At 40.2% G+C, this 24,813-nt stretch overlaps 1 protein-coding gene across 2 annotated transcripts in view; it reads left to right on the forward strand.

Moving 5' to 3' along the window:
- The window catches only part of ARHGAP15 (Rho GTPase activating protein 15), a 438,685-nt gene that overhangs the window by 350,518 nt on the left and 63,354 nt on the right, over positions 1-24,813 (forward strand). For both annotated transcript variants that reach the window (XM_044438196.1, XM_044438195.1), the window contains exon 12: positions 8,063-8,197. In XM_044438196.1, the coding sequence (XP_044294131.1) occupies positions 8,063-8,197 (135 nt within the window). The remainder of the gene's footprint in view (positions 1-8,062; positions 8,198-24,813) is intronic.

The following is a 24,813-nucleotide window of genomic DNA, read 5'->3' on the forward strand; positions in this document are numbered from 1 at the left end:
GTTGAGCTTTTGGAGGAGATACAGGTATAACTAAAGTATATTCTATATTGTTAATTGTTATATTATGTGAAGTAAAATGGAGATAGAAACTGGTCTACTGGGGAGCAGGTGCATGATTTTTTTTGTGTTGTGTCTTTTTTAGTTATCACTTGGGTAGTAGATGTTAATATTATTGATATATTTTGATATTGTATTGTATCATAGCATATCATATCTCAGCTGTTTGTATTTATGTTCTGTTCTGTTAAAAATAAAAAGGAAGCGGGGAAGGTTAGGCTTAAGTATGGATTCAGCACCTTGGAATATCAAAACATTGCTCTCTTCCAAGATCCTTCTGTATTATTTAGGGGTAATTCCCATTTAACAAAAGTTCCTGGCAGTTCTAATGCATAGCTTCTGCCTCCTGGCCATTGTCTGTAAGGTGCAACCCTATGTACACTTAGAGAGAAAAGTGTCCTACAGGTCCCAGCATGCCCGTCAGTATGGCTGGGGCATGCTGGAACGTGTAGGACTTTTTTTCTGTCTAAATATGCATAGAAACACACCCTAAGTGTTTCTTTTCAATGTGACACAGCACTGGTCAGTTCCCCATTGTAAGGATAGTTAATGACTGGCTTTCCCTTATTCTTCTCAAAATTGCCATTATTTTACTGTAATTGTGCTGTTTTGCATGTTGTGGCTGCCATTCTCCTCCCAGAATAGACAACAACAATTTGTACCAAGGGCATGTGGACAACTGGGCAGGGATCTGCTGTTACTGATACAGACAGCAGCACTCAACTGGCAGAAAAAATGGAACACTGACCTTCTGTTATCACCAATGCTAAGCCTGTCCAAACTTTTGGGCTATTGTACCCTGAGAAATTAAGTTAAATACTCTGAAATTTGTCGCCCCTGAGAGTGGGATTGCAAATCATGGGAGGGGGCACAGTAGCTCTGATACCCCTCAATAGCATGGACTTAACCTCGCAAAGCAGGCTGAGTCCACAATTGCATTTTTAGTATGTGTTTGGGGGGGCGCGGGTCCCTTTGCAAATGGCTTCCAAAGTAGCTTGAGCAATGCATAGATATGACCACAACTGCCTTCCTTTGGGCTCTTCCTCTGTGGCTGCCAATTTTGCATGTACAGAATAACAGGTGGGAGTTGTAATTTCTTCAAACTATAAAAATGGGTGGGAGATTTCTGTGTAGAAAACTGCTCTTTAGGAGTATTTGAAGGGCAGGAATCCCTCAAGTTTGAATTCAGAGTCAAATACTGTATTTCTGCTGGTGAGGACCATTTTCTCTCCTTATGGTCAACTTTATCCAATCTATTCTGTCAGAAAAATGCTTGAATCAGTCAAAATCTATTCTCCATTCCACAATCAAGTCCTAGCACAGTAGTAGCATGTTAAGAAGAGACTGCAACCAATAAGCAATCCAATAGCAGAGTAAATTGGCCCCAGCTGCTTTGCACACAATGCTGTTGTAGTAACAGTGGTGCAAGATACTGTGTGTAATATTGCAGCTGTTTATATCTGTAAGATCAGGGTGTCAAAGTCACTCAACATGATAACTATTTCTGGCAGTGCTACATTCTTAAAATGGTGCACAGAGAAGGTGAAGAGTGGATAAGCCCATGATAGTGTGATAATAAGTTCCTGCATGCTTCCTTCATGCTCATATCCATCTGTGTATGGATAATGTTGAAATGGCAACATATCAAGTATAATTTGAGCTAAGCATGTCTCAGAACCTTTGAACTGTTGTTGATGTTTTCAGTGCATACTTGTTCTGAGCCGCTTGTGGTTTTGTTGAATATAGTGGACTTCTTCATGCAGAAACAATGGCAGGGTTCATCTCTGATCGGTGTGTGACTCAATGGGTATCAGTGGAGTCACTCCAAGAATGAGCACGCCACAGCGTAATCTTATTTCCCTCTAATTCCAATTATGATTTAAATTAGCTGTACCGGGTTTTTCCAGCTTGCCCTCAGGTCAGTGAACTGAAGTTTCAGAGAACTGCAATAAATAAAAGCCCTCCAACAGGCAAAGAACATGTGCTTTTTCGTTACAGTTATTCACTAATTTAGTACTAAGCACCATGGAAATGGGTAGTCTAGTGATGCGTAGATACATACATAGGCAACATTCTTGTTGTTGGATCTTCATTATCATTTATTTACATCAAAATGCTGTTCAGTAGTTTCATCAATTTTCTATTGAACAGTCACTACTTTGAACTGATGGATGCCAACATTCTAGAGAAATTAAATGCTGTTTCTGTTATTGGTAAGAGCCATTATAGCTCATATTCTCCACTACCCTGTGTCTTCTTTCATTTGTTTTTGGTCATTGAAAGTTATCTGATCTGATTGTGTCTTTGATGTGGCGCACCTTGTTCACTCCTGCTCTGTGTCTGTGCGTTCAGTAATAGGTCAGCTAATCTTCTGAGAGCCAACATGGACAGGATATGGTCTTAAAGATGGACAGTTGGAAGAAAAACCACAATTGCTAGGTGAAACAACATACCTATAAGAGAAACATAACTCTAAACACCCAGTCATGGGGACAAGCATCATAATTTCTGTCACCAACATCCTTTTTCTGAGCTTTCAGAGGCATCTAAGTCTGCATTTCATTGTACACAGAAAACTAGACTAGACTGAACTTGGTGTGACCCAGCATGCCAGTGACCTTCCTACTTTCAACTATATAGCAATTTGACTGGCCAAGGAGAAAGGTTGAGGAGTGATTCACTTTACACTTTTTTGTGGGGTGGGGTGGGGTGGGGTGGGGTGGTGGGAGGGGGGCTGAACAGACAAAGGTCAGACAGAATAATTCATTCTTTCTAACTTCATTCATTCATTCATTTCATACCACCCAATAGCCAAAAGGGTCTCTGGGTTACATGCATAGAACTCCTCAGTTGTTATACACTGCATTCCACTTCTTGCTGTCAGCCTTTTGTTAGGACAAGACATCTTCTTGCATGTACACTCTGTTTGTGGTGCATTATTGTTTAGATTGAGTAGCACTGTTTGGAGTAAGGCAGTCAAAACTGGGATTAGGGGATCCAGGTAGACAGCCATCATAGTGGGAGAAACTTCAGTCAGTCTCTGGCACCCCAGCATCAGAGTTTAAGGAAAGAATTCTGGCTGCAGGACAAAAACATAAATACAAAAAGAGAAGGGAGAGCATCAGACAAATCAAGAGAGAAGCAATATTCCTTCTTGGTCCTTGAGAATCCTTGAAAGAGCTCCAAATCTCATTTCTCCAAGCTGGCTCTCAAGATAACAAGTCAACCAGCAACAGACCCTGAAGAGACAAAGGAGAGAGAGGACAGTTCAACATCTGGAAAGAAGCAAATACACTGTAGCTGATGCTGTTGTTGCCTCTCCTGGAAATCTCAGCTATTTGTGCCATAATGTGGTCATCTAACCAAGAAAAAGCCAAATTGTGGCCTACGAAGTACTGTATCTGGACAGTAGCTTGGCCTTGATGCTGACAAGGACCTTCATATGTGCACTTGCTAATCAAAAGATCATTCCAGCAAAGGCTTAGAGACCATTACACCAGATGACATGGCACTGGTTCAAGATTTTAAAGGCAGATTTTGCAAATTACCCTCAGTGGGCTCTTGGCCTTTTCACTGCCATCATCCTGTCCATTCAGCTGCCCTTTGAGTCCATCCTCAACAGTTGCTTAGGGGAAGAAGTGATTAGAGGTTTCCGTTCCTTCTCCTTGCTCATGTCACTCTTCACTCACTCACAGAGGGCAGTGACAGCAAGCAGGACAAGTGGCAAGGCTAAGGGAGCTCTAAGGTTGGCAATCGATCCCTTACTGGGGCATTGGTCCCGTGATGCTGACCAGTAGCAATGGAGATCAGTTATCTAGGACCAGGCTATTTGACGGACTGCACCTTTGCACAGAATCCTTTCTATCCATCTACCAGGCTGCTTCTATTCCAGTAAATGTATGGTTTAGCTGGCTTCTAAATTTTGCTGAATTTTGCTGCTGAATATCTTCTATATGATTTGGTTTGCTTTGTTGTTGTCATTGAATTGTATGATTGTTTTATACTGTTTTTAGCCACCGTGAGCATCTTGTGAGATGGGAAAGAAGGGATATAAATATTTTAATTAATTAATGAGACTTATGATTATCCAATATGCAATGACATTTTACATATTCACTGCTCAGCTTTTAATAATTTAAAAGCCATTTTTTAAAAATATGTGCTCATTAAAAAGTTGCATTAGAAGTGGCCCTTAGCTACTTATACTCCAGTACTGAATCTCAACCAGAGCAAAATATCCAGTGAATTCTCAGATTGAAGATCTTTTCTGAAAATGTTCAGAATATTGTGTTTGTTTATCCATTTTTACTTTTTCCGTACCATGACCAAGAGCTCACAAAGCAGCTTATATTGTCATAATTGACAGTGATAAAACCATGCACACCTGACTAACCCTGAAGGTGCAGTAACAATTGTTACCATGGGAAAAGCACAAGTGATGGACTACACAGGCCCATTGCGAGATGCAGAGCAGTTGTTGGGGAAAAATGGTACCTTCTGGAAGGAATGTTTTCTAGAAACTCATGACAGTTTATAGCACTGGATTCATTTAAAAATACACTATTTAAACTTATATGGACCCAGACAGACTAGCACCCCATATAAGTATCCAACCTGCTGCCCCAAGCAGACCCTCAGTGAAGATAAATGCTCCTCCTAAAAGGATTGTTTGCAGAGGCTGAAGTGACCCAGGGAGCTTTAGGGCCAAGTGAAAATTCCGATTTTCTTGTTGTCACTGCTATCGTGTCTAATCCTGGTCTAATTGTCCACCTGCCAACAGAAATGGACCCAGTACAGGACAACTATCAACATGCTGGAGAGAAACTTGCAGAAGATGTGTGTGTGCATTTTAAATACCTAAGGGCTCTACCCTCTCCCAAAACTGCCCAATGATGGCTGACTTGTACTCAGTGGGGGCAGGAGGGAGGGAGAGTTTTTGACGATGATTTAGCTACTTTGAATCAATAACAAAGAGGAATGCACAACTGGAACTCCTGTTAGAGTGAAAATAACTTTGCTGCAGGTTCTTTGTTGCCACTATTATTATTTTGTTCCTCAAAAGATCTAAATGTCTTGCAAAGTCATATGAAGAATGTTAGAGAAATCCACCACAGATTCAAATGAGTGCAGAGGTTTGTTTGTTTGTTTGTTTGTTTATATTTATAGGCCGCCTATAATTGCCAAGACTTTCCTAGGCCCACATGTTCTGCAGCTGACTAGCTTTCTTCAGGTTACTGGGAATCAGTTTTTCACTTTTGTGAGGGATTTGCTTTTATTTGCATTAACTAACAAGCATTAGGACATTTGTGGAAGAGCACATTTATGTTAATGTACACTTGTGCTAATGTGCATTAGTGCTAATATAAATTAGCACAACTAAACTGAAAGGAAAGGATTCTGAGGAAAGAAACTGATTCTGTCAATGGGCAGATGACAGAATGAATGATAAGTGACAATGCACAAAATACATTGTGATCAAAGTCAAGCTGCCTGCTAACTCACCTGATACAGCCAAGCAACTTTGCCATCGTGCTTGCAGTGGTATGCATGCATGCACACCTTCTTGCAACTGACAGTTCTCCACAGAGGTCCTCCTTTAGGTCCCCCTTGAGACCTTGGCTAATAATAAATATCTGAACATTACCTTTTAATTGCAATTCTTTTTTTGCCCTTTTAATTTGGCGTGCTTCCCTCTTAACAAACATTTTTTATGACACTTTATTGCTTCAGGGTATATTGACACCCTTTGCTTTCAAGATGATCATTCCTAACACATTTCTTCGAAGAGCTTGAAACCATGCAACAATCTGGGAGACAATTCTTGGTAGTCTTTGAATCGATTCATTCCACTTTAGATGTATAAACCAAATGCACAGAGAAAGAAAGAAAGAAAGAAAGAAAGAAAGAAAGAAAGAAAGAAAGAAAGAGGAAAAAACCTACCAAGCCAAATAAAGGTGTTTTTTTTTTAATTTCCACTTAAAGGTTTTCGTGCCAGAACTACAGTACTTATATATTTCCGAAATGTGTTTTAAGCAATAAGTTGTACAACATTTTTAGAACATGTGTTAAGCTATTTCTCTAAGAATGAAGCTCTTAACAAAGCATAAGCACTCTGCATGAGATCTTAGCAGCAAAGTGCTTAAAAGATAAAGTAAGAATTGGTACCATGGGAAGAACACCAGCTGTAGTGCACACAGGTCCATTATGAGAAGTATGGGAGTGGGTAGGGAGAAAATGATTTAATCAGGAGTAAAACCAATTTTATTATAAGGGCACGCAGGGGGTGTGGCACCATAGTGAGAGGGACATTTCAAAATATCTGACAGATTTCAACAATGTGAAAACCCACCCTGTTCTTTAAAGTGGCAGTAAACCCCATCAGGTCTCTCTTTTTGATGCTATTGTGAGCAGATAACTGTGTAAAACTGGCCTGCTAAGATGCTGTCTGTCTATTTCAATGGTGTGTGGAAAAAAATAAAAGGCTAATTGTCAAAATACAATCAATCAAATCTGATCTTGTTGTTGTTTCAATCCACTCTTCTAATTCAATTTCAAGAGCAAAGTATTTTTTATGTGGATAAAAAAATCAGAGTATTTGTTTTTTCTTCTTCTTTTAAGAAGAACCAATAAAAAGTGTGCTTTTCTGTCTGTACTGTAGTCTCTTGCTTATTTGAAAAGAATTTTTAGGATCAGCAAATTCCTCATAGAGAAAATAATAATTGTTCTATATGGGGTGGGGGTGGCTCCATAGGATCCCCAATGTTTTTCCAAAAAGACAATACAAATTGACAAAGCCCTAGTCAACTTTTGGTTGAAATTGCCAGTATTGTCTTTTTAAGACGTTTGGATTATTTTTCTTCCAGTAGTAATCTATTAGTTAGATATCCACTAGCATAAAGAGTGAAAATATCTCTTAAGTAAAAGCAATATCACATTGTTATGAATTCTATCCATTTCTAGAACAGGTGATATTGTAAAGAACTTTGCTTCCTTTTAATTCAGAGTGACAACCGTTTTCAGTTCTTCAGAGTTTTGTCAGGTCTGTGATTCTGTTGTTTATTGTAGCCTAATAATAATACCAGATGTTTCTAATAAGCATTCAAAGGAAAGCAAAGTAATAATCACCCCATCTTTTTATTAGAATTTTTTTTGCATTTCTTCCCCTTTTATATTTAAATTTTCCAGCTCAGTCAGGCTTCAAAAGAAAAGATTTCTGTTGTTGAGAAAATCAGTTTTGCAAGCACTTGTGGTTTGTCTTTAGCGTGTTATCATTTTTGACAGCTTTGCATAGCCTAGGTAGGCCAACAGGGGTCTGTCTAATATTGTTGCTGGGCAAACCCTCCTCCCAGAGTTGAAAAACCAAACAAAATATTTTTGAAGCAGCAAGGAAGAATTAATATCTCTGCCCCCAAACACACACACACCATTCCTCTAAACACTCTGCTGAATTCCTAGCTGAAATTATATTCAGGAAAAGAAGAAGAAGAAAAGTCTTGCCCATTATTCCCTTGTACATAGCAAGACTAACACATGTAAAGCAATAACTCATTTTGTTTTGCCATGTTTAGCATATGTCTCCTGTTGGCTCGGCAAGGCCTTTAGGCCAGTCCCTGGAGCCGGGCATCATTGGCAACTCTTAGCCCCTCGGCCTCGAAACCAAACAGCTTTGAATCATGTTGAGCTGTGATGCTAATTTTTCCTACTGATGCATTATGGGAATAAATGTATCTGACATACTGTGTCAATGCTACTGTCTCTTTGTGCCTCTTGTTTTTTTGTTAGCTGCATTCCTACAGATGGTATTCCATTGAAAATGTTCTCTTCCTACGGAAAAAGAAAAAAAGAAAAGAAAAGGGGGGGGGAAACCATGCACAGCACCAAACCTCTAGGTGCAGAAGGCTGTTAACGGTTGCTGATGATAGTAGGCAAACATTAACATAATAATTAGTGTCTTGTAATTGTTTCATTAAAACCAGTTGTTCCATTTCTCCTCATGTTTTCCCAGAAGAGAAGCTGAATTTGGACGACAGCCAGTGGGAGGACATCCACGTTGTCACCGGAGCACTCAAGATGTTTTTCAGAGAGCTGCCTGAGCCACTGTTCCCATACTGCTTCTTTGAACAGTTTGTGGAGGCAATAAGTAAGTACATCACATACAGTAGCAGTTAATTAAATAGCCTATGTGCTTTTAAAAAAGTGCCCCAAATGGAGGACGATGCATCCCAAATGTTGTTTTACCTGTTCTAGCCTTTCCACATCTACTTCTTATTTGAATTGCTTCAGCTTTTGTCTATCTGTTTTAAGGAAACTGTCTGTCTTACAGGAGCTCGGCGCAGTGAGAGAAGTAGGCAAGTGCATAGGTGTTGTTTCGTAATTAGACATGTTATGCTCATAATTCATGCACCCAAAACATACGACTGCTAGTCAGGATTAATATTCATAAATTACAAGATGATGAATTCATGTCTTTAAGAGAAATAATTGAAATAGTTTGTGTAATAACAGTGCAGGTTGAGGGACGTTTGCTGCGATCCAAGTTTATACATCTGCCCCATGATGTCCAATAATACAATGCATGTGTATTCATAGCATCTTCATTTTTCTTTCTCACTTTCACTTTGTTTGAATTGCTTGCCAACTTAGGTTTGCTATCCTGCAGCTGTGCTTTTAACAGCATGTTTATTTCGCTATATAGCAGGTGATAATACTTATCTCCATGTCTTGAAAAGCTTCACCTGCTGATTTGTGTAAATCAAGCTGCTGTTAAGTCGCAGGAACAGGCCGGGGCATCTTTCTTTCTTCCTTTCTTTCTTTTTTGAGTGGTCAGTTGGCAAACCCGGTTTAGGATAACAAGCACTTTGAAGGTAACTCTAGTTGTCTCACTTCTAACAGACCTTAAATTTTGATATCTTTGGCAAACTGTAACAAATGGAGGTGGGTGGGGGCTTATCTGGCAAAGAAGCTGATTTCACTTTTGTTTTCTTAGGGAAAAAACAAGCCCTAAAAATCTGAAAACTTGCAAGCCTAGCAGGAGCTTAATTAAAGTCCAATAGAGAAAAATCTCCAGGAAAAACAATAAAGCACTTAGGGATCTGTTCTCCGATTGATGCGCGTGCGTAACTGCCATTATCGTTAATGAGAGTTGTTTGCGCGTGCACATCAGTCAGAGAAGATAGAACCCTTAATGTGCTGTTTAATTTGATTTTATGTTCATAAAAGTCTTTAGGTTTAACGAAAGCTCTTCACGGCTAGCATCTCATATAACAAAGTCGAATAAATCTTGCAAAATTCTTCCCTTTCCTTCTTGACTGCTTAGATATACCCTATGGTGGTTACACATGTGATAACAACAAATGCACTGAGGAGTGGGACTCCTTTGGAAGCACAACTCATGCTCCCTTTCTTCCACGTTCTCCTTTTTCATCTTAAAGACAAATAGGACAAAGAATGTTGTCTTTTGAGATTTATCTCACAATTCATGCAATTATCTAACAGGAAAACAATATGGAACAAACAATTCCTGAGTGTGCTGGCTGGAGCTTTTATGCTGCACCAAAATGAAGGTCTTTGTTTGAAGCTCTCTTATTCTAAAATACACACTTCAGGGGTGGTTCCCATGTACCTGCTAGGTCCTCTTGAAGCACGGACCCTTTATTACTTCAAGGGGATGTTGCTGCTTTGTGGGGTGCTACCTTATGTTAATTTTGCTTCAGAGCTCATGCAGGTTACTCAGTGGACAAATGTTTCATACACTCTCAACCTTTAATCTCTTTCTGATGTTTAGACAGACTCTGCATGACATTGCTCTTTTGGGGTTAGATCAGCTTTTCTCCCCCCACCCCACCTTGTGTCTGCCCTTTTCTTACAATCAGTCCTTGATTTGTTCTTCCAGAACAAAACAACATTTAAGCAGCAGAATGTTCTCATTGTTCCACTGTCTCTTCTGTCACAGGGCAGTCGTCTGTCCTAAGACATAAATCATCTTGAGATGACTCAGTTAGGTAGACTGTTTTCAAGCAGTTCTTGATGGGTAAGGTACAGGTAGCAAGCAATAAATTAGCAAGCATTTGATTTTGGAACTTGGGGCAGAGGGGGCGGGGGACTGAGGATCGCTCATTCAAGCATTCATATTTAAGTATGACAAATTAATGTCCATTTCTGCTCACTGAACTATTTTTAATTCTTGTTACGGTTTTGAAAGCCATTATAAACATTGACAGACTAATGAGCAGTCATTTATGGGGTTTAGAAGATGGTTACATAGAAGAAAAATTGGCGGTCTGGCTTTATAATTTTTTTCTTAGGGAATTTTACTCTATATTGAAAGAAAAGGACAGGAAAATAGAACACACATAAGAAAACAGGATCATTTAAAGAAATAAGCATTTTAATTCTTATTATATCATGGATGTGCTTATGGCTACAGTGTAGGAACTTAAATGAAACTATGGTGCCATTATTATTCTTTTTGAGAACTAGGATTTCTTGCTTGCTGTATTTGCTGAATAAAGTTTGCACACAGTCATCTCCTAAACTGTGGAAATAAGTTATTGTGGGGAAAAATGGTCTTTGCTGGTACTTTTAGAAAGTGCCAAGGGAGTTGTTCCAATTATATAGTAACATTGCCTTCCTATGGATGCTTTCTGCTCACAAGTAAATGCAAACTGGTGTAGGACTGGTTGTTGATTTATCAGAATGTAATTAGCTACAAATGTTGCAGTGGTTCAGATGTTGCAGTGACTTAGAATTAACATTGCAAACAGCAAGTCTCAGAGGTAGCCACTAAATTCTGTTGGCATGTATATATCGTACATTTAAAATACTTCAAACCCAGTTTTAACTTACAACTTCCACAGCAAGATCTGGAAATGGAGGATTTGTGCAGGTAAACTGCCTTTTAAACTATACGAGATATAGTCTGATGAAGGGTGGGATATAAATATTTTAAATAACTAAATAAACTCAGATAAGCTGTGAACTGGCTTTCATTTATAAGATAGACCTGCAGAGTCAAATTCATATAGGTAATGGGTCAGCTCTGCCATTCTTGGTATCTGTGCAACTGTGTGGTGCATTTCTATAGGTCTCTACTGGTTATAGAAATTCAGCATTTCTGGTAATCAGTGTATCTAAACACTCTAGCTTAACGCATATAATCTCTTGGATGCATATCTGACATTCAGTCTGGATTCTAAAAAGGAAGAGGCACTCAAGATCATATTGGAGATATATGTTGGCTACACCAAAAATTTTCAGAAGATCAGTCTCTGTGTTATAGACTATTGCAAAGCCTTTAACTATGTGGATCATGAGAAGATTTGGATGTATCTGAAAGAAATGGGTGCGGCCCAGCACTTGATTGTTCTGATGTGTACCTTTTATCATGGACAAGAAGCTACTGTGTGGACAGAATATGGAAAAACAGAATAGTTTCCCAAAGACAAAGGCATCAGACAAAGGTGTATTTTATTTCCTGTCGGAACATATCATAAGAAAAGCTGGAATAGAATAAGAGGAAAGAGTGAAAATTGCAGGAAGATCCATCAGTAATTTAAGATATGCAGATGACAATTGACAGAGTGCAGCAGGAAATTGAAACAACTCCTGATGAAAGTAAAAGAAGCAAGTGTGGAAGCAGGACTGCAGCTGAATATTGAGAAAACAAAAAACTTGACAACAGAAGAATTACAGAACTGCACTGTTAACAATGAATAAATTGAAATTGTGAAAATTTTTACATACGTTGGCTCGGTTATCATTTCAAACGGAGACTGCAGCCAAAGTAATTTGAAAAAGACTGAGACCTGGAAGGGCAGCAATGGAAAAAATAAGAAAGGCCATCTCATAAGGGATTGTCACAGGAGACCAAGGCCAAGTTCATCCACAGTATTGTATTCCCAATTATTGATTTATATGCTGCTTGATTAGCCATAGGCTCTCTGGGCAGCTTACATACAATCTTACTTACACATTAGTATGCATAAATGTGAAGACTGAAAAATGAAAAAAAAAAACCTGATGGGGATAATATTGATGCATCTGTTAGATGATATGTTCGTGAGTAACCTGGACCAACAGAAAGGCAACAGGTATGTCCTAGATTAAATCAAGCCAGAGCTTTCCTTAAAAGCAAAAAATGACAAAATTCATACTTTGGACACAATATCAGAAGGCAAAACTCCCTGAAGAAGACAAACATGCTAGGGAAAATCAAAGGCAGAAGAGGAACAGGAACGCCAAATATGAGATGGATTGACTCATTTAAAGAACCCACAGACTTGAATTTGGAACAGCTAAGAAAGGCTGTCATTGGACATTTTGGAAGGTTTTCCTTCATAAGGTTGCCATTTGATTTGAGGGACATAACAACAACAATACACATAATAGAATTGCTTGTTTGTGAATATGTTCTAGAGCAAGAACTTATCCATTTAGTATACAAATCCAAGGTCTAGTTCTTCTGAATGAACAGGTCCGCTCTTGTCCTTATAAACTGTGTGGTTCATCTAACATCCAACAGTGTCTAGGCAATTGTCATGTTCATTGTGTGAGCCTAAAACTCGCTTGTATTGCCCATGCAACTCTTGCCACTAAGAATACCCAGAATCAATGGGTGGAGAGGGGGAAGGATGGTGCAAAACCAGAAATAGATCTGGAAGCAAAGACAATGGGCATACATGAAAAGGATGCAACTTTCATTGTTAGGAATGTTGGTCCTCGCTCCCCAGGCATACTTGAGTTCTGATCATCAAAACAAGCAAACATGCAGCACAGCCTTCAGCACCCTGTGGCTGCTTTCTTGACCATCCTGGTAACTTTTGAGGAAAGTGAACCAGTATCTTATTCACGAGACAGAGTTACTTTGCCTGGCTGCCTGCTGAGCGGAGAAATGTTAGTGTGGGAAACGCTACAGTCAGACCACCCACATGGTCATTTTTCCTCTTACGTACTAAAGCAGCCTGGGAAGCAGCTATGCTGTGGCAGCATCTCCTACACCACTTCATGGTCTGAATAAGGACACACAAAACATATGGAGTGCATACAATTTGTATGAAACGGATGTCACTTATTTTATTCTTTGGTCCCTATGTTAATTGCATCTGTGCCTTTGCAGGTCCCAAAATAAATGTTCTGCATTTCATCTATTACATAAAATACAACTGTAACTCTGCTGACATAAGGGATTCCAAGATGCTTTAGCCACATAGGCCTTGCTAGCAATTAGGGTTCATTCACAATTCCCATGCTGTATGTAACTTTACAGTTGTGTTTCTCTACTGAGTTCTGAGTTGCATTTGCCAGTTAAAAGAGCCTTGGAATCATTTTCATGATCACTTGCCCTGGAATGGAAGGGAGATAAATGAAGGGACCTTAATCTTGTCATGAGCTATTTATTCTCTTTTAACTCAGTTCTGCCTTTGATTCATTCCTGGAAAATATGTCTAAGTAAAAGTGAACACAGGTAAAGTATTTGTAAGCAGACCATCCTCTGCTTGATACCCAAAGCAAGTATACATGCTCTTTTCAATTTTAACTGACTTTACATTTTTTTAATGTAAAGTCATGTAACTGGAATAAAATTGGACAACCGGCTGATATTTCTACACAACTTGAGCCTTACCTTTTGGCATTTATTTTGGCACATTTTCCCCTAGTGCAAGCTAAAGCAATGAAGCAACTAATGAGGGTAGGGGCAAAATTCATATAGGGGGTAACCTTGGAGGGGTGAGGAACCTCAAGCATTGCCTTTGCAAGAATCCCTCCCTCCTGAGTGAAGTGATGTTGCTCCATTTGCTTGTAAGGGACAGAGGGAGAATAGAATGGTTGGGCTGGTGATTTTTCTGAATCCTTAGCCTAGTTTAGTGGGGAAAACAAAGATTACCCATGAACTTCCAGTTTGAGGGAGGAAAATCTCAGGTAATTTCCAGAGTAATCTGAGGGAAGCTTTGGAGAGTTTGCCCACCTCTGCTAAAACCTGAAACAAAGAACATACATTCAACAATCTTAATAAAATCTCCCAACCTGAACACATGAACAATGGAAACTTACCATATCCAGGTGATTCAGAATCCCACATCTAGGGAGGAGACTAGATGAAGAGAATTACATACACTGGAACAGTTCTTCTCAGAAGGAAATTATTTGACTAAATGAAGGCTAATTCAGCTATGTGAGGTCCCACCTTTACTTGAGCGATACAGTTAAGAATCAGAATTACCACTTGCATGTGAATTAAAATTTTGTTTAATTAGAATTTATGCATTTTATGCATTTTATTTTTATGCACTTATTTTCACTGTATAGACACTTCCTTTTTATGGGTTCTTCTTTCCTTTTTTCTGTTTGACTGGTGGAGAGTTTTATTTTGTTTTTGCATTTTACTCTTCTTCTGCTCTTATTTTTCAAGGCAGCTTTAATTTCATTACAGGAAATGGTTGTGGTCTTGATTCACAACCATCTTGTTACAGATTTAAATTTGAAATATGCATAATAAAAAGACAGCACTGTGACTAATGCCATTTGAGCTCGACTCTACTTTCAGAAGGTCAGCATCTCAAGCTTGTGAAGCAAGCCAATGCAATAAGCAGCAAAACTGGCCAGGTTATCAGGAGCTAGAGCTCTCTTCCCTTTATGTGGGTCCAGGGCTGTGATAAGTTATTTCCACAGGGAGTGGGGACAGAGAGTTGTACGTCCAAATCACCTGGAAATGTAAATAGCCTTTTATATCTGCCAAGTAAGCTGTTTGGGAAATGGAGATTTATCCAGGACTGAGCTGGCTCTTATTTCATTGATGTGGCCAGAAATGACAATGGAAAATGTCCCGCACCATTTTTGCAAGTCCTTCTGAAATTAAATGATAATTACCTATTTTTGTGAACTTTCCATGTGTAGTCTTATGGTGGTCCCTCTCTGGCCCGTGGCTTTGGTTTCTTTGCTTCTCTTTGTTGCACACACACACACGCACACACACAGCTTGTCGGCGCAGTCTTATACATGGCAACTTGTAATGTAAACTCCACTGATTACAGTGAACCAGACTCCCAGGAAAGCGAGTAGAGCATTACAGCCTATGCTATTCAGTAATTCATCTTCCAAACCTTTGCAGGGTTAGTCTTTATACAATTGCACTCACTACCTAAAATTCAAAATATAAGTGCTCCATTGGACTGAACCTGGGAACGCATGGCCTTGTTCAGCAGCAGCACCAACAAAAGTGTAGCGAGGGAGCCCATCTTGCACACATTACAGTCTGCTCGGGTAGATTTGTCTAATCATGAGGAGGAAGGGCAAAACGGGGCAAGGACTTTGGATTTTCAAGATGAAGATTTTCAGGCAAAGCCTGAGAACCAGCCCACCCTGGAAAAGGAGGGAAGCTTTTCGGAGCTGGGGGACAAGGGAATGAGGAAGGAGTTCCTTGACCCAGACAGAAGATGGCAGGAGAATTGAGCAGACCAGTTAAAAAGTGTCTGGCATTTCTCCTGTTGAACCCTGAAGCAGCAAGAGCCAACCGAAGGCGGAGTCAGAAACTTTGCTGAGGGAAGGAAGGGAAGTTTCAGTTCTGATTCAGCTCTACATGGGCAGGAGATTCTCGTATCTCAAGAAGAATGCCACTTTGATTTATCTAGTTCTATAATGTTAGGTTTTAATAAAGGAACAGGGCTTCTAAGGTTTTGTTTGAGCCTGCTGAAGATGGAAAGAAGGAGGTGCCTGCTTATGAAAAGAAGCTTGCACCCTTCATAAAATCAGAACATTTCAGGTTTCAGATTTATTTTATCTTAGTAATAGAACCTACAGAAAACCAGGAAAAATCAGAAACATGCTCCCTGGTACCTCCTTTTACATAATTGTCAACTTGACAGGATCCATTCTCAAAAGGTTTTAATAATTCCATGGACCCTAGAAACTGTGCATTTAATCACAATTCAAAGAGCTTCTTATTTTCCCCATAGCTTAAAAAGGTCCTTCTATAAGCAGGCCAAGAAGGTATTTACAAAGAGGTTCTTCTGCCCATTGTTTCTGTGACACCACCGTAGCCTTTTAAATGGTTAATTATTGTAAGCTTGGAATGTGCTCTAGAAACTGACAATGAAAGAGCAGTAGCCCTAGGAAGATAGCACCCCACACACACACACTCCTACCTGCCACATGTCACCCAAGTGTCATCTCCTGAGGCCATGGAAGGTTGATTCTAGGAAATTATGGCAGTTCATACTCTTCCTTGCCAAAGTTTGCAAATTCCCTTTGCAAGATCAACCTATTAGGCCAAGCATACTTGCCAAAATGGTTATTTTCTAATAAGATTCTCTAATTATTTTCTAATTTTCCTATTTGCTTCAAAGGAGGTGGAACAGTTCTATAGATTACTGAAAAAATATCTCCAATATATGCATCATTTGAATGCTGACTGATGACTTTCTTTAATCCTCCAGCTTCACTTTTTCTAAGTGCCACTTCCTTCTTTGTCCTCGATTTCATTTGCCCGCAGGCAATCACTTGGACCCCAATATACTGACTGTAAGAAATTCATAAAGAAATTTACTTGTGACCCCTGAAAAACCTTTCTGGAGGGTTGGGTGCCCTCCTGAAAAATGACCCTCTGGAGAGGTTTCTCAGGGGCACAGCTAGCTGCAGGTGGAGGACAATTTGGGTGATTTTCTTTCCATTAATTTCCATAAATTAACTTATCTTGGGACTCAAGCCAGTAGAACGAAATAGCAGGCATGGTAAGTAAGGCAAAGTTTCTGATAGCAAAGAAAAAGATGAAGCAAAAGGTCACGCTTGCTGTATACATATTTCTGTTGTTTTGATGCTTGGTGCCAAGAATGGGGAAAAAAATACAAATATGTTTGCACCATATGCCAAAAGAAAAGTAACTTCCCCAAGTAAAAGGCCAAGGTAGATTGTGTGTTCCAACCAAAAAGACAGGCTTTTCAACCCTCAGTTTTTGTTCCAGCAGCCATTTCTCAGAAGGTAAAGTGATGAGGCAAAGAGAGAAGTACTCAGTCATCTGGCCAAGTTACAAGAGAGAGATGGGGGGCTGAGTCACAAATATCTAATCACAGGTTTTCCCCATAATGTTCAACAAAATATACCTGGTCCCCAGGTTAAGAACAAGTTCCAAGCTTCAGATCGTCTTTAAGTCAAATTTGTATGTAAGTCAGATCACATGTATGAAAATCATATAAAATACTTAAGAAACCATTCCATATGCATCTTAAATGCAATACAGTATTTTAACAATAATAATACAATACTGATAAAGCTACTACAGGTACTGGAGAAAGAGAGAGAGAATATCCTATTGTTGAATGATTAAAGCCTAATGTTTTTCCAATGACAGATGGTGTCTCACCTTTTCCTAATCACTTTATTACTTCCACTTTAGTTTTGATTGTGATTGTTTTTCTTTTCTTCGATGCATCACCTTGCTTTGAATTTACTTTAGTCCTGAATTTACTTTAGCCACTCATCCCTTTTTCCCTCCTCCTTCCTTGCTCTCCTCACCACCCGGCACCCACTGGTTGCCTCTCGAGGATCAGGCAGGGCTCCCAGGTTTGCTCATTCATAAGTTAACTTGGATGTTCATAAATGGGGGACCAGGTGTACATATTTCACAGAAAGCAAACTGGTGGTGCTCAGAGAAATACACATGGAAAAAGCACCCTAACTCTAACCCAAAACCAACTCCAAAAATGGGTAAATCACACACAAGCCACACATCTACAAAAGACACAGGGAAACACATTCCCTGCTTAAAGAAACAGGCAAAACACCCTCATACATACACAGAAAAGGCAAAACACCCCTCACATCCCAGCCCTTCAACACCTTCTAACCCACTAGGGTGCTTCCAACAATCACCACCCCAGCTTGCTTTTTTCTTTTAACCTGGTCAGCTGGAAACACATCAGAGCCAAGGATTGGGCAACAGTCACCAGCCATTTTACTTTCTCAGAATGACTCTGCAGCCACTTACAACAAGAGGCGTTCTTGGGCATTAACATGATAATGGGGGGGGGGCATTTGCTTTGCAACATGCCAACTTTCCAGTTAAAAACTTTAAAAAGATATACTGGGCAGAAGACTGATGGGATCGAGAAGAGGTGGCTGTGGGGACATTGGTGCCCATAAGCACCAAGTTGAGGATCTCGGCATTAGCCTGTCTGTGAAATCCAAACATGGAGAAGAAAGGCTGTCCTAGGCACTAGGAGCAATCAGGTTGCAAGCTCGGAAAGCCCACAAGCTCCAGACGCAAGCAATGTTGCAAATTCTAAGAAGATCTGCAGTTCCTCTTCCTTGGCAGCAGAGGGTGCCACTTCTACCTCTCTGGAACAACAGCAGGAGGCAGAGCTGTAAATGGAAAATGAAAGCAATATTATTCTGTCTTAGCTGAACAGAAACCACCCTGCTTTTTGAAGCCTGTAGAAATGAAGGAATCAACCCTACATGTTAAGAGGAAGGAGTGCTTTAGAGATGAATCAACACAGGTTGAATGCAAGGTGACCCTGGGAGCAATAACCTTAGGATGGTACTTTTTCAGATCTTCCACCGTCAGTGAAACCTTTTTCCATGATACGGACTTGCCCTGCAGAATATTGCAGCCCAGTGTGGCTGATTGAAACCACAATGCACTGCAGCATCCATGGGCATCAAGTTGCTAGTTCATGCCTCCACCACAACTTCTGATGTTTCCCAAGTCTAGTGAGGGTGGCTTGTGGAGATTATTAACAGACTATCCCCTAACCCTCCAAAAAGCCAAGGTTTAGGGGTGGTTTATTACCCACCCAAACAAGCCACTCTTGCTGACTTCAACTTTCAGAAGAAACTGAACCCCTGACAATTCAGCCTGTTAACATGCTTCTGTATCTTATTACTCACGCTCATGTTGTACCTACTAGGCTACTGTGAAACCCCTGAGCTTCTGGGATGGAGTCCTTGTGCATCCTAAGAAGTGTGCTTGGGACTGCAGTCAGTTTTCATCCTATGCTTGCCTGTTCAGTTCAACCTCAATATCCGCCTGTACTATTGTTAAGGGAGGTTTGTTTGCCATTACTGATCAAGCCACTGTGGAATTCTTGATAAGGTTCCAGGATTCCCCAGAACATGGCTTGAGAACTACTGTGCTGCAGGCCTCACTTGTGGAGCCCATATTTGGTAAAACATTTTAGAGCAATCCAGTGGCAGATTGGTGGCAAATGAGAATGAGCCAAGAAGCCAAATATTTCGATTCACCATCCAAGGCTTATCTGGACTTTTAATGGGCAGCTGTTAGATCTGAGGATTATTGCTGGCACAGTGAAGTAGAAGCTGAGATAGCCTGGAGGCAAGAACAGGAGTGGAAGATCGTGTACCAGAAGGAGAGGAAGAGATAGAGCAGTTCCATTTATATTCCAAAAAAGAGTCTTGGGTAGCCTTCCATTACCAATCAGAAAGAAAAAGAAGAAAAAGCAACAATGCAAACCCTGGGCAGTTAGGAAAGACATGAAGAGCTAATGGGTTGGAGAAATACAGGCTTCTGCATCTCTGAGGATGGCCGTATCTAATTGGAGATCCAGGTTTTAGCCTATCAGAGTTTGCAACACAATAGGCAGCATTATCCCCATCCCCCACCCCTGTGTGTGCATGGACTATTCTGCTACCTGGCCAATGCTGTCATGCTAGCCATTCCCAATCCAGAGCTGTCCAGATATGTTGAACTACAGTTTCCACAATTCTCAGACAGCAGGGCCAGTGGCATTTGGAGCGCACAGGTTGGGGAAGGCTGTGCTACATCATTTGTCAAATATTCTGTGCAACACAGCAGTAAATGAAAACATTGCTTCTGCAGTCATACTCTGGATTTCTTTTTAGGGTTCTGATACCACTTTTACTAGATAGAGATGTGGGTGTTCTTCTGCACAAGTAGTATAAAGCCTGAGTTTCTCTCTTCCCCCATTCACTGCTGCCTGAAATAATCAGTCTTTGTCCATTAATTACATTTGCACCACACTCAGTCAAGGAAACAGAATGTCACCTCACAAACACAGCAAGTGACATGTCATGCAAAGAATGAGTTGAGTGCACTGCAGTTGAGTAATCCACAGGCCGAAATGTGTTTGGCGCAAACACAATTCTAAGTGAGCCTCACTGCTGAGTGCAAGAGAGTGTAGGTTTGGAACAAAGAGCAGGATAGTGTTCAACGTACAGTCTTTTGTGGAACCCAAGTGCTGAAAAACCTGGTGATCTTGGCCATGGAAAAGCATCTTTGGCAGCTGTACTGCACCTGCTGTATTGAGTGACAGCTGAAAAGAGGAGAGAGAATAGTAAGGGAACAGGAAAAAATAAGTAATGCTATGATTCTCCTTCTCACTTTCTTGTAAAGCAGCAGCTCTGGATGCAGCTCTTGGAGTAAGCTTGCTAGCATGACAAGTTTGTTCTCCTGTATCTTTACTAATGGAATCCACAGGAGGCAGTAGCACTAAAAAATAGGTTTTCGTTTTGAATTTAGATGGTTGCAAAAGAAAAAAACAATCTGGGGCTGATATCTGCATGACAAATGTTTAGTAGAATAGGTATGATGTTTCTCAGAGTTAAATTTCTGGTAAAATGTCCCCAATCTCATCATGCAGTTGAAATCTATCTCGCCACACAGTCTCAGATGCTGAATAAAGTCCCAGTCTTGTCCATGCATCAATGCTAACTGCCACTTGCAAACCTGTCACCAATCAGGACCTCTGGTAGCTACTGAAACATGGATGGAAACCACCATAAGGTATGCAAATATGATGACCGAGCTCATGATGGGGAATCTCTTTAGGCCAAGAAGCTGATGTACATTTTGGATCAGTTGTGGAGGCCACATTGCAGTGAAGCCAAAGGAAAAGGAAGAGGGGCAGAAACAAAAGGAGTGGGGACAAAAATGCACCCGCACACACACACCGCATTTTGTAACTTAATGTTCTTACAGCCAATAGCTAACTTACTTATATATCCATGTATACCTGTGGCTATTGGCTGCATTGTTCAGGATCTACATTTCAAAATATAACAAGGTGGCAGTGAGGATAAGCTGGACCCACATGTCAATGGTCTTAGGCTGATAATTGAGTGTGGGGGGAGTGTTTGCCTTTCCATTGCCACTCCCTTTTCTGGGTATCAGCACTGACATTTATCCTGAAATGGGAACTCTCCTCATCTTTGTTCTCTCCTTGACTGCCTTCCTCCCTCCACATCACTGCTCTGATAGTAGGTGTGCTTTGCTGCAACAATACAGATTAGCTTGAACCCTTTTCTGAAAATGCATAACCTTGGGTAATTAAGAAAGCCTGATTAAAGAGTACCTTTCAGCTTCCAGGTATCCAAGAGGGAAAGTGTTGAGTCACTTCCATCTGGGAAAAGAGAATTATTATAATAGAGGCGGCCAGATGCTTTGTGAAGAGTAGCTTACAAATGTGCTATGGCCTACCAACATTTTCCTGTGCCCAGTGCTGAAAAAATACTGTAGCTTCTGCTCAACAAAACATAAGCCCTTGAAGAAAAGATCTTTAGTGCCTACTCTGGGTGGTACTCAGAAGAATGAAGACTTGCCTTGTCTATCAGGCAGATTTTTGCAAGTTTCTGCAGGTCCATCCCCTGGATACCAAGTGCCATTTTCATGCCCAAATTTGATTTGTCTTTTTTTGATCACATTTACCCAGATCCATTCTAGAACTCCCTATCACACTGCAGCTGCGTTGCTTGCTCATGTTTCCTTTCTTTCCTACATGTGTATGGAGTGGAAAATAGCAACCTCAAGGAAAACTTGATCCATTAAATGGGAACAAATTTTCTACAGTGAATGATATAGCCAAAAGAAATAGAAACTTATGAGTATATCCACTCTTCCTCCCTTAATAAAGTTCAGGTGGCATTTAGAATGGGTACCCATGCTGTGCAAGATGGCAGTCAGGAGGCAAGAGGAGGGAGCTGCTAGCACAGAAATCTCTGGAAATATTCTTAGCCTTAATGTAATAGTGCATGTCACTAAGTGTTATAGGCCCAAGCGACACAAAGTATGCTTAATACTTTTAAAGATGGGAGGAAGATCCTGTGTTCAGATGATGCATCCATTAATTCATATAAGAGACTATCAGATCCCAGATGTAGGCAGCCAGGCTCTTTAGCACTGACAGTATTTCATGGTTGCCATCCCTGTTAGTTAGTGACTCTGGCATTTAGCTGCAATTCTATCAGACAGATGTGCAGTGTACCTCTGGAGTTAAAGACATATAGATGCACTTGTAAGACTGGTGTTTAGAAATCATGCTCCTTTCTCTTCTTTTTAACCCTTCAGCACCATGGATCTGAAGCTTGTGCTGGCAAATTCCTGATGCAAAATACATAATAATGCATAAGCTTTGGGAAATCCCAACCCCCAGTGCCAGGAGATTCAGAAATATAGTAATGAAACCTCTTGACTCAAAATGAGCACTATTTAACAGAACAAGCATGAACCGCCTTTAGGAGGTTTTGCAGCTGGATTTGTTCCACTATGTCAGGAGCTGAATTTCCATCCCTGACAGTAGTTTTATAAAACCATGAAAGATGCACATGCATACACACGTGCCATTCACAGTATATGATGACGGTGTGCATTCCTGTGTGCATGTCTAAAGAATGCAAAACGGTGGCCTGATCCAGGGAAACATCAGCACACCAGAAAGCATCAAACATGCAGATGGCTAACCACCATTTAGTGTGTGCGGCAGAGAAAAAAGAATGTGGCAGAAGGAAGTATGCAGAACCAGGTTGCTTCCACACTAGGGTTTTAAATGCTGCTAAAGCACTCTTTTCCACAATTAGCTGGAAGTAAAGTTTCTCGTTAATTACATTTTTATAATAAAATAGCATGTTTGCTATTTTTAAAAAAGTGAAAAGAAAAACATTAGAAAGAGAGGAAACCAACTGGGAACAGAAACTGATACTGGAGCAGTTAAGAGGTCTTCAAGAGCGAATTGATAGTGTATTCATTGGCACTTCCCCACCCACTCTCATCAGGAAGCAATAAAGCAGGGCAAACCAGCAAACTGGAAGTATTTAATTAAAGGCAAAGGAGCCCCTAAAAGTCTCAGTAGTACTTTGCCTGTCCACACTGTGCAGGCTGATGCTGTAATTGCATTTTATTGCCAAAATATAGTAAATGTCTTTTTTCCTCTTCTGATCGACACTAGAGGAAGACACATATAATCCTGAGATGCCATGAACTGGCATCAACTTTGTCTGGGTGCTCTGTAAAATGCTAGTACACTAGAGAAAAAGGACTAGAGTAAAAGCAATATCAGTCTTTGAGCCTGCCTGTTTTTGGTCCACCTTATGAAATTTAGTTAGCTATTTGGTTAATTAATTAATTTATTTATAACATTTTTATGCCACACCCATTGCAGAAGCCTTGGGGCGGCTCACAAAGATGATTGATGATTCATGAATTATTTGTAGTAAGCAAATTTAAATTTCAAAAGAAAATTTTAAGCAAAATACAGAGGCCAATATTAACTTTCTGAGAATGCCTGTTGGAAAAGGTGTATTTTTAACAGGCATCAAAAACCAGGAGGATGGAATACCCTATCCTATAGTGGTGGGGTATTCCAGCTAGTAAGCACTACAATCCTAAAGACCTTATTCTTAGCCTTCATGGAGTAAACCTCTGAAAAATTAGATATCATCAGGATGGTATCAACTAAGTAGGCTGGCAAAGGGTCTGGCACTCATGGAAGTATCCTGGCCCTGAGTTATTGGGGCATTGTAGAGAAGTACCAAACCTCTAAACCTGGCTTGCAAGCACACAGGCACATACAAATGGTGGCATAACCCGGGTGATGCATTAGGTAGTACAAGCTGTCTTATTCTTGAAGCAAGTAATGACGAAAGGAGCTTCGGATTTCCAGAGCACTATTTGGGCATCCCATGTGCTTTAGGCACACTAACCCAGAGATGTCCACACCTCACTGAGACTTTTTATTGATGGTAGAAACTAACAAAGTAACATTTCCTGAATTTGGGATTAAAGAATGATACACACACACAAATTTACACATATCTCAAGAGGAGAGAGAAGGAAACTAAAACATAACATGGTACCCCAAGGCAGTTTAGAAATGAATTCAATGGCAGATGTCAAAGCCTTCAGGAACTGTCCACCAAGTTTTATTCTGCACATGTTCCTAAAAAAATTTAAATGAGTACTTTGTGTGATAATTTACAAGCAAATCCGTATCAATAAATCAGCATCATGTAAGCAGTCATGTTTATTATATTCTTGTTGCTTAATATTCATGATAGTAATTTACTTTTATAGTACAGTTTCACTGTTATCTCCTTCAGTGCCATAACTTTGAGTTAGGCAAGCTGCAAAAGTATGAAGTCCGGTAACCCTTTCAAGACTGAAAAAGTTATTTTGCCCAGTGAAACGTGTTTTGTGCACACATGAAGAATGTCATCCAGAAAACCTTTCTCACTGATCCAACAGCACTCTGCTAACACCTTTGAACAACAGGTCTCTCAGTTGGTATCCAAAAACTGTGGGTCTCTGCAGCTGGTACTCGCTACTCAGAACTCCAGTCCTGAGAGGAACAGAATGCAAACCGGGCTCTGCCTGGTTTTCCAGTTCCACGTGGGTGCTCAGGTATATGCAGGCTTTTCCAAGACTCAAGTGTAGGGGGAACAAATTTGCATTACAGCAGCACATTAGGGTTTATGGATTGCAACCAAACCCCAAGCAATTTACAGCTGCTTTAAATT

Source organism: Varanus komodoensis, unplaced genomic scaffold, assembly GCF_004798865.1.
Source record: "Varanus komodoensis strain SLA01 unplaced genomic scaffold, ASM479886v1 scaffold32, whole genome shotgun sequence".
NCBI lineage: Eukaryota > Metazoa > Chordata > Lepidosauria > Squamata > Varanidae > Varanus > Varanus komodoensis.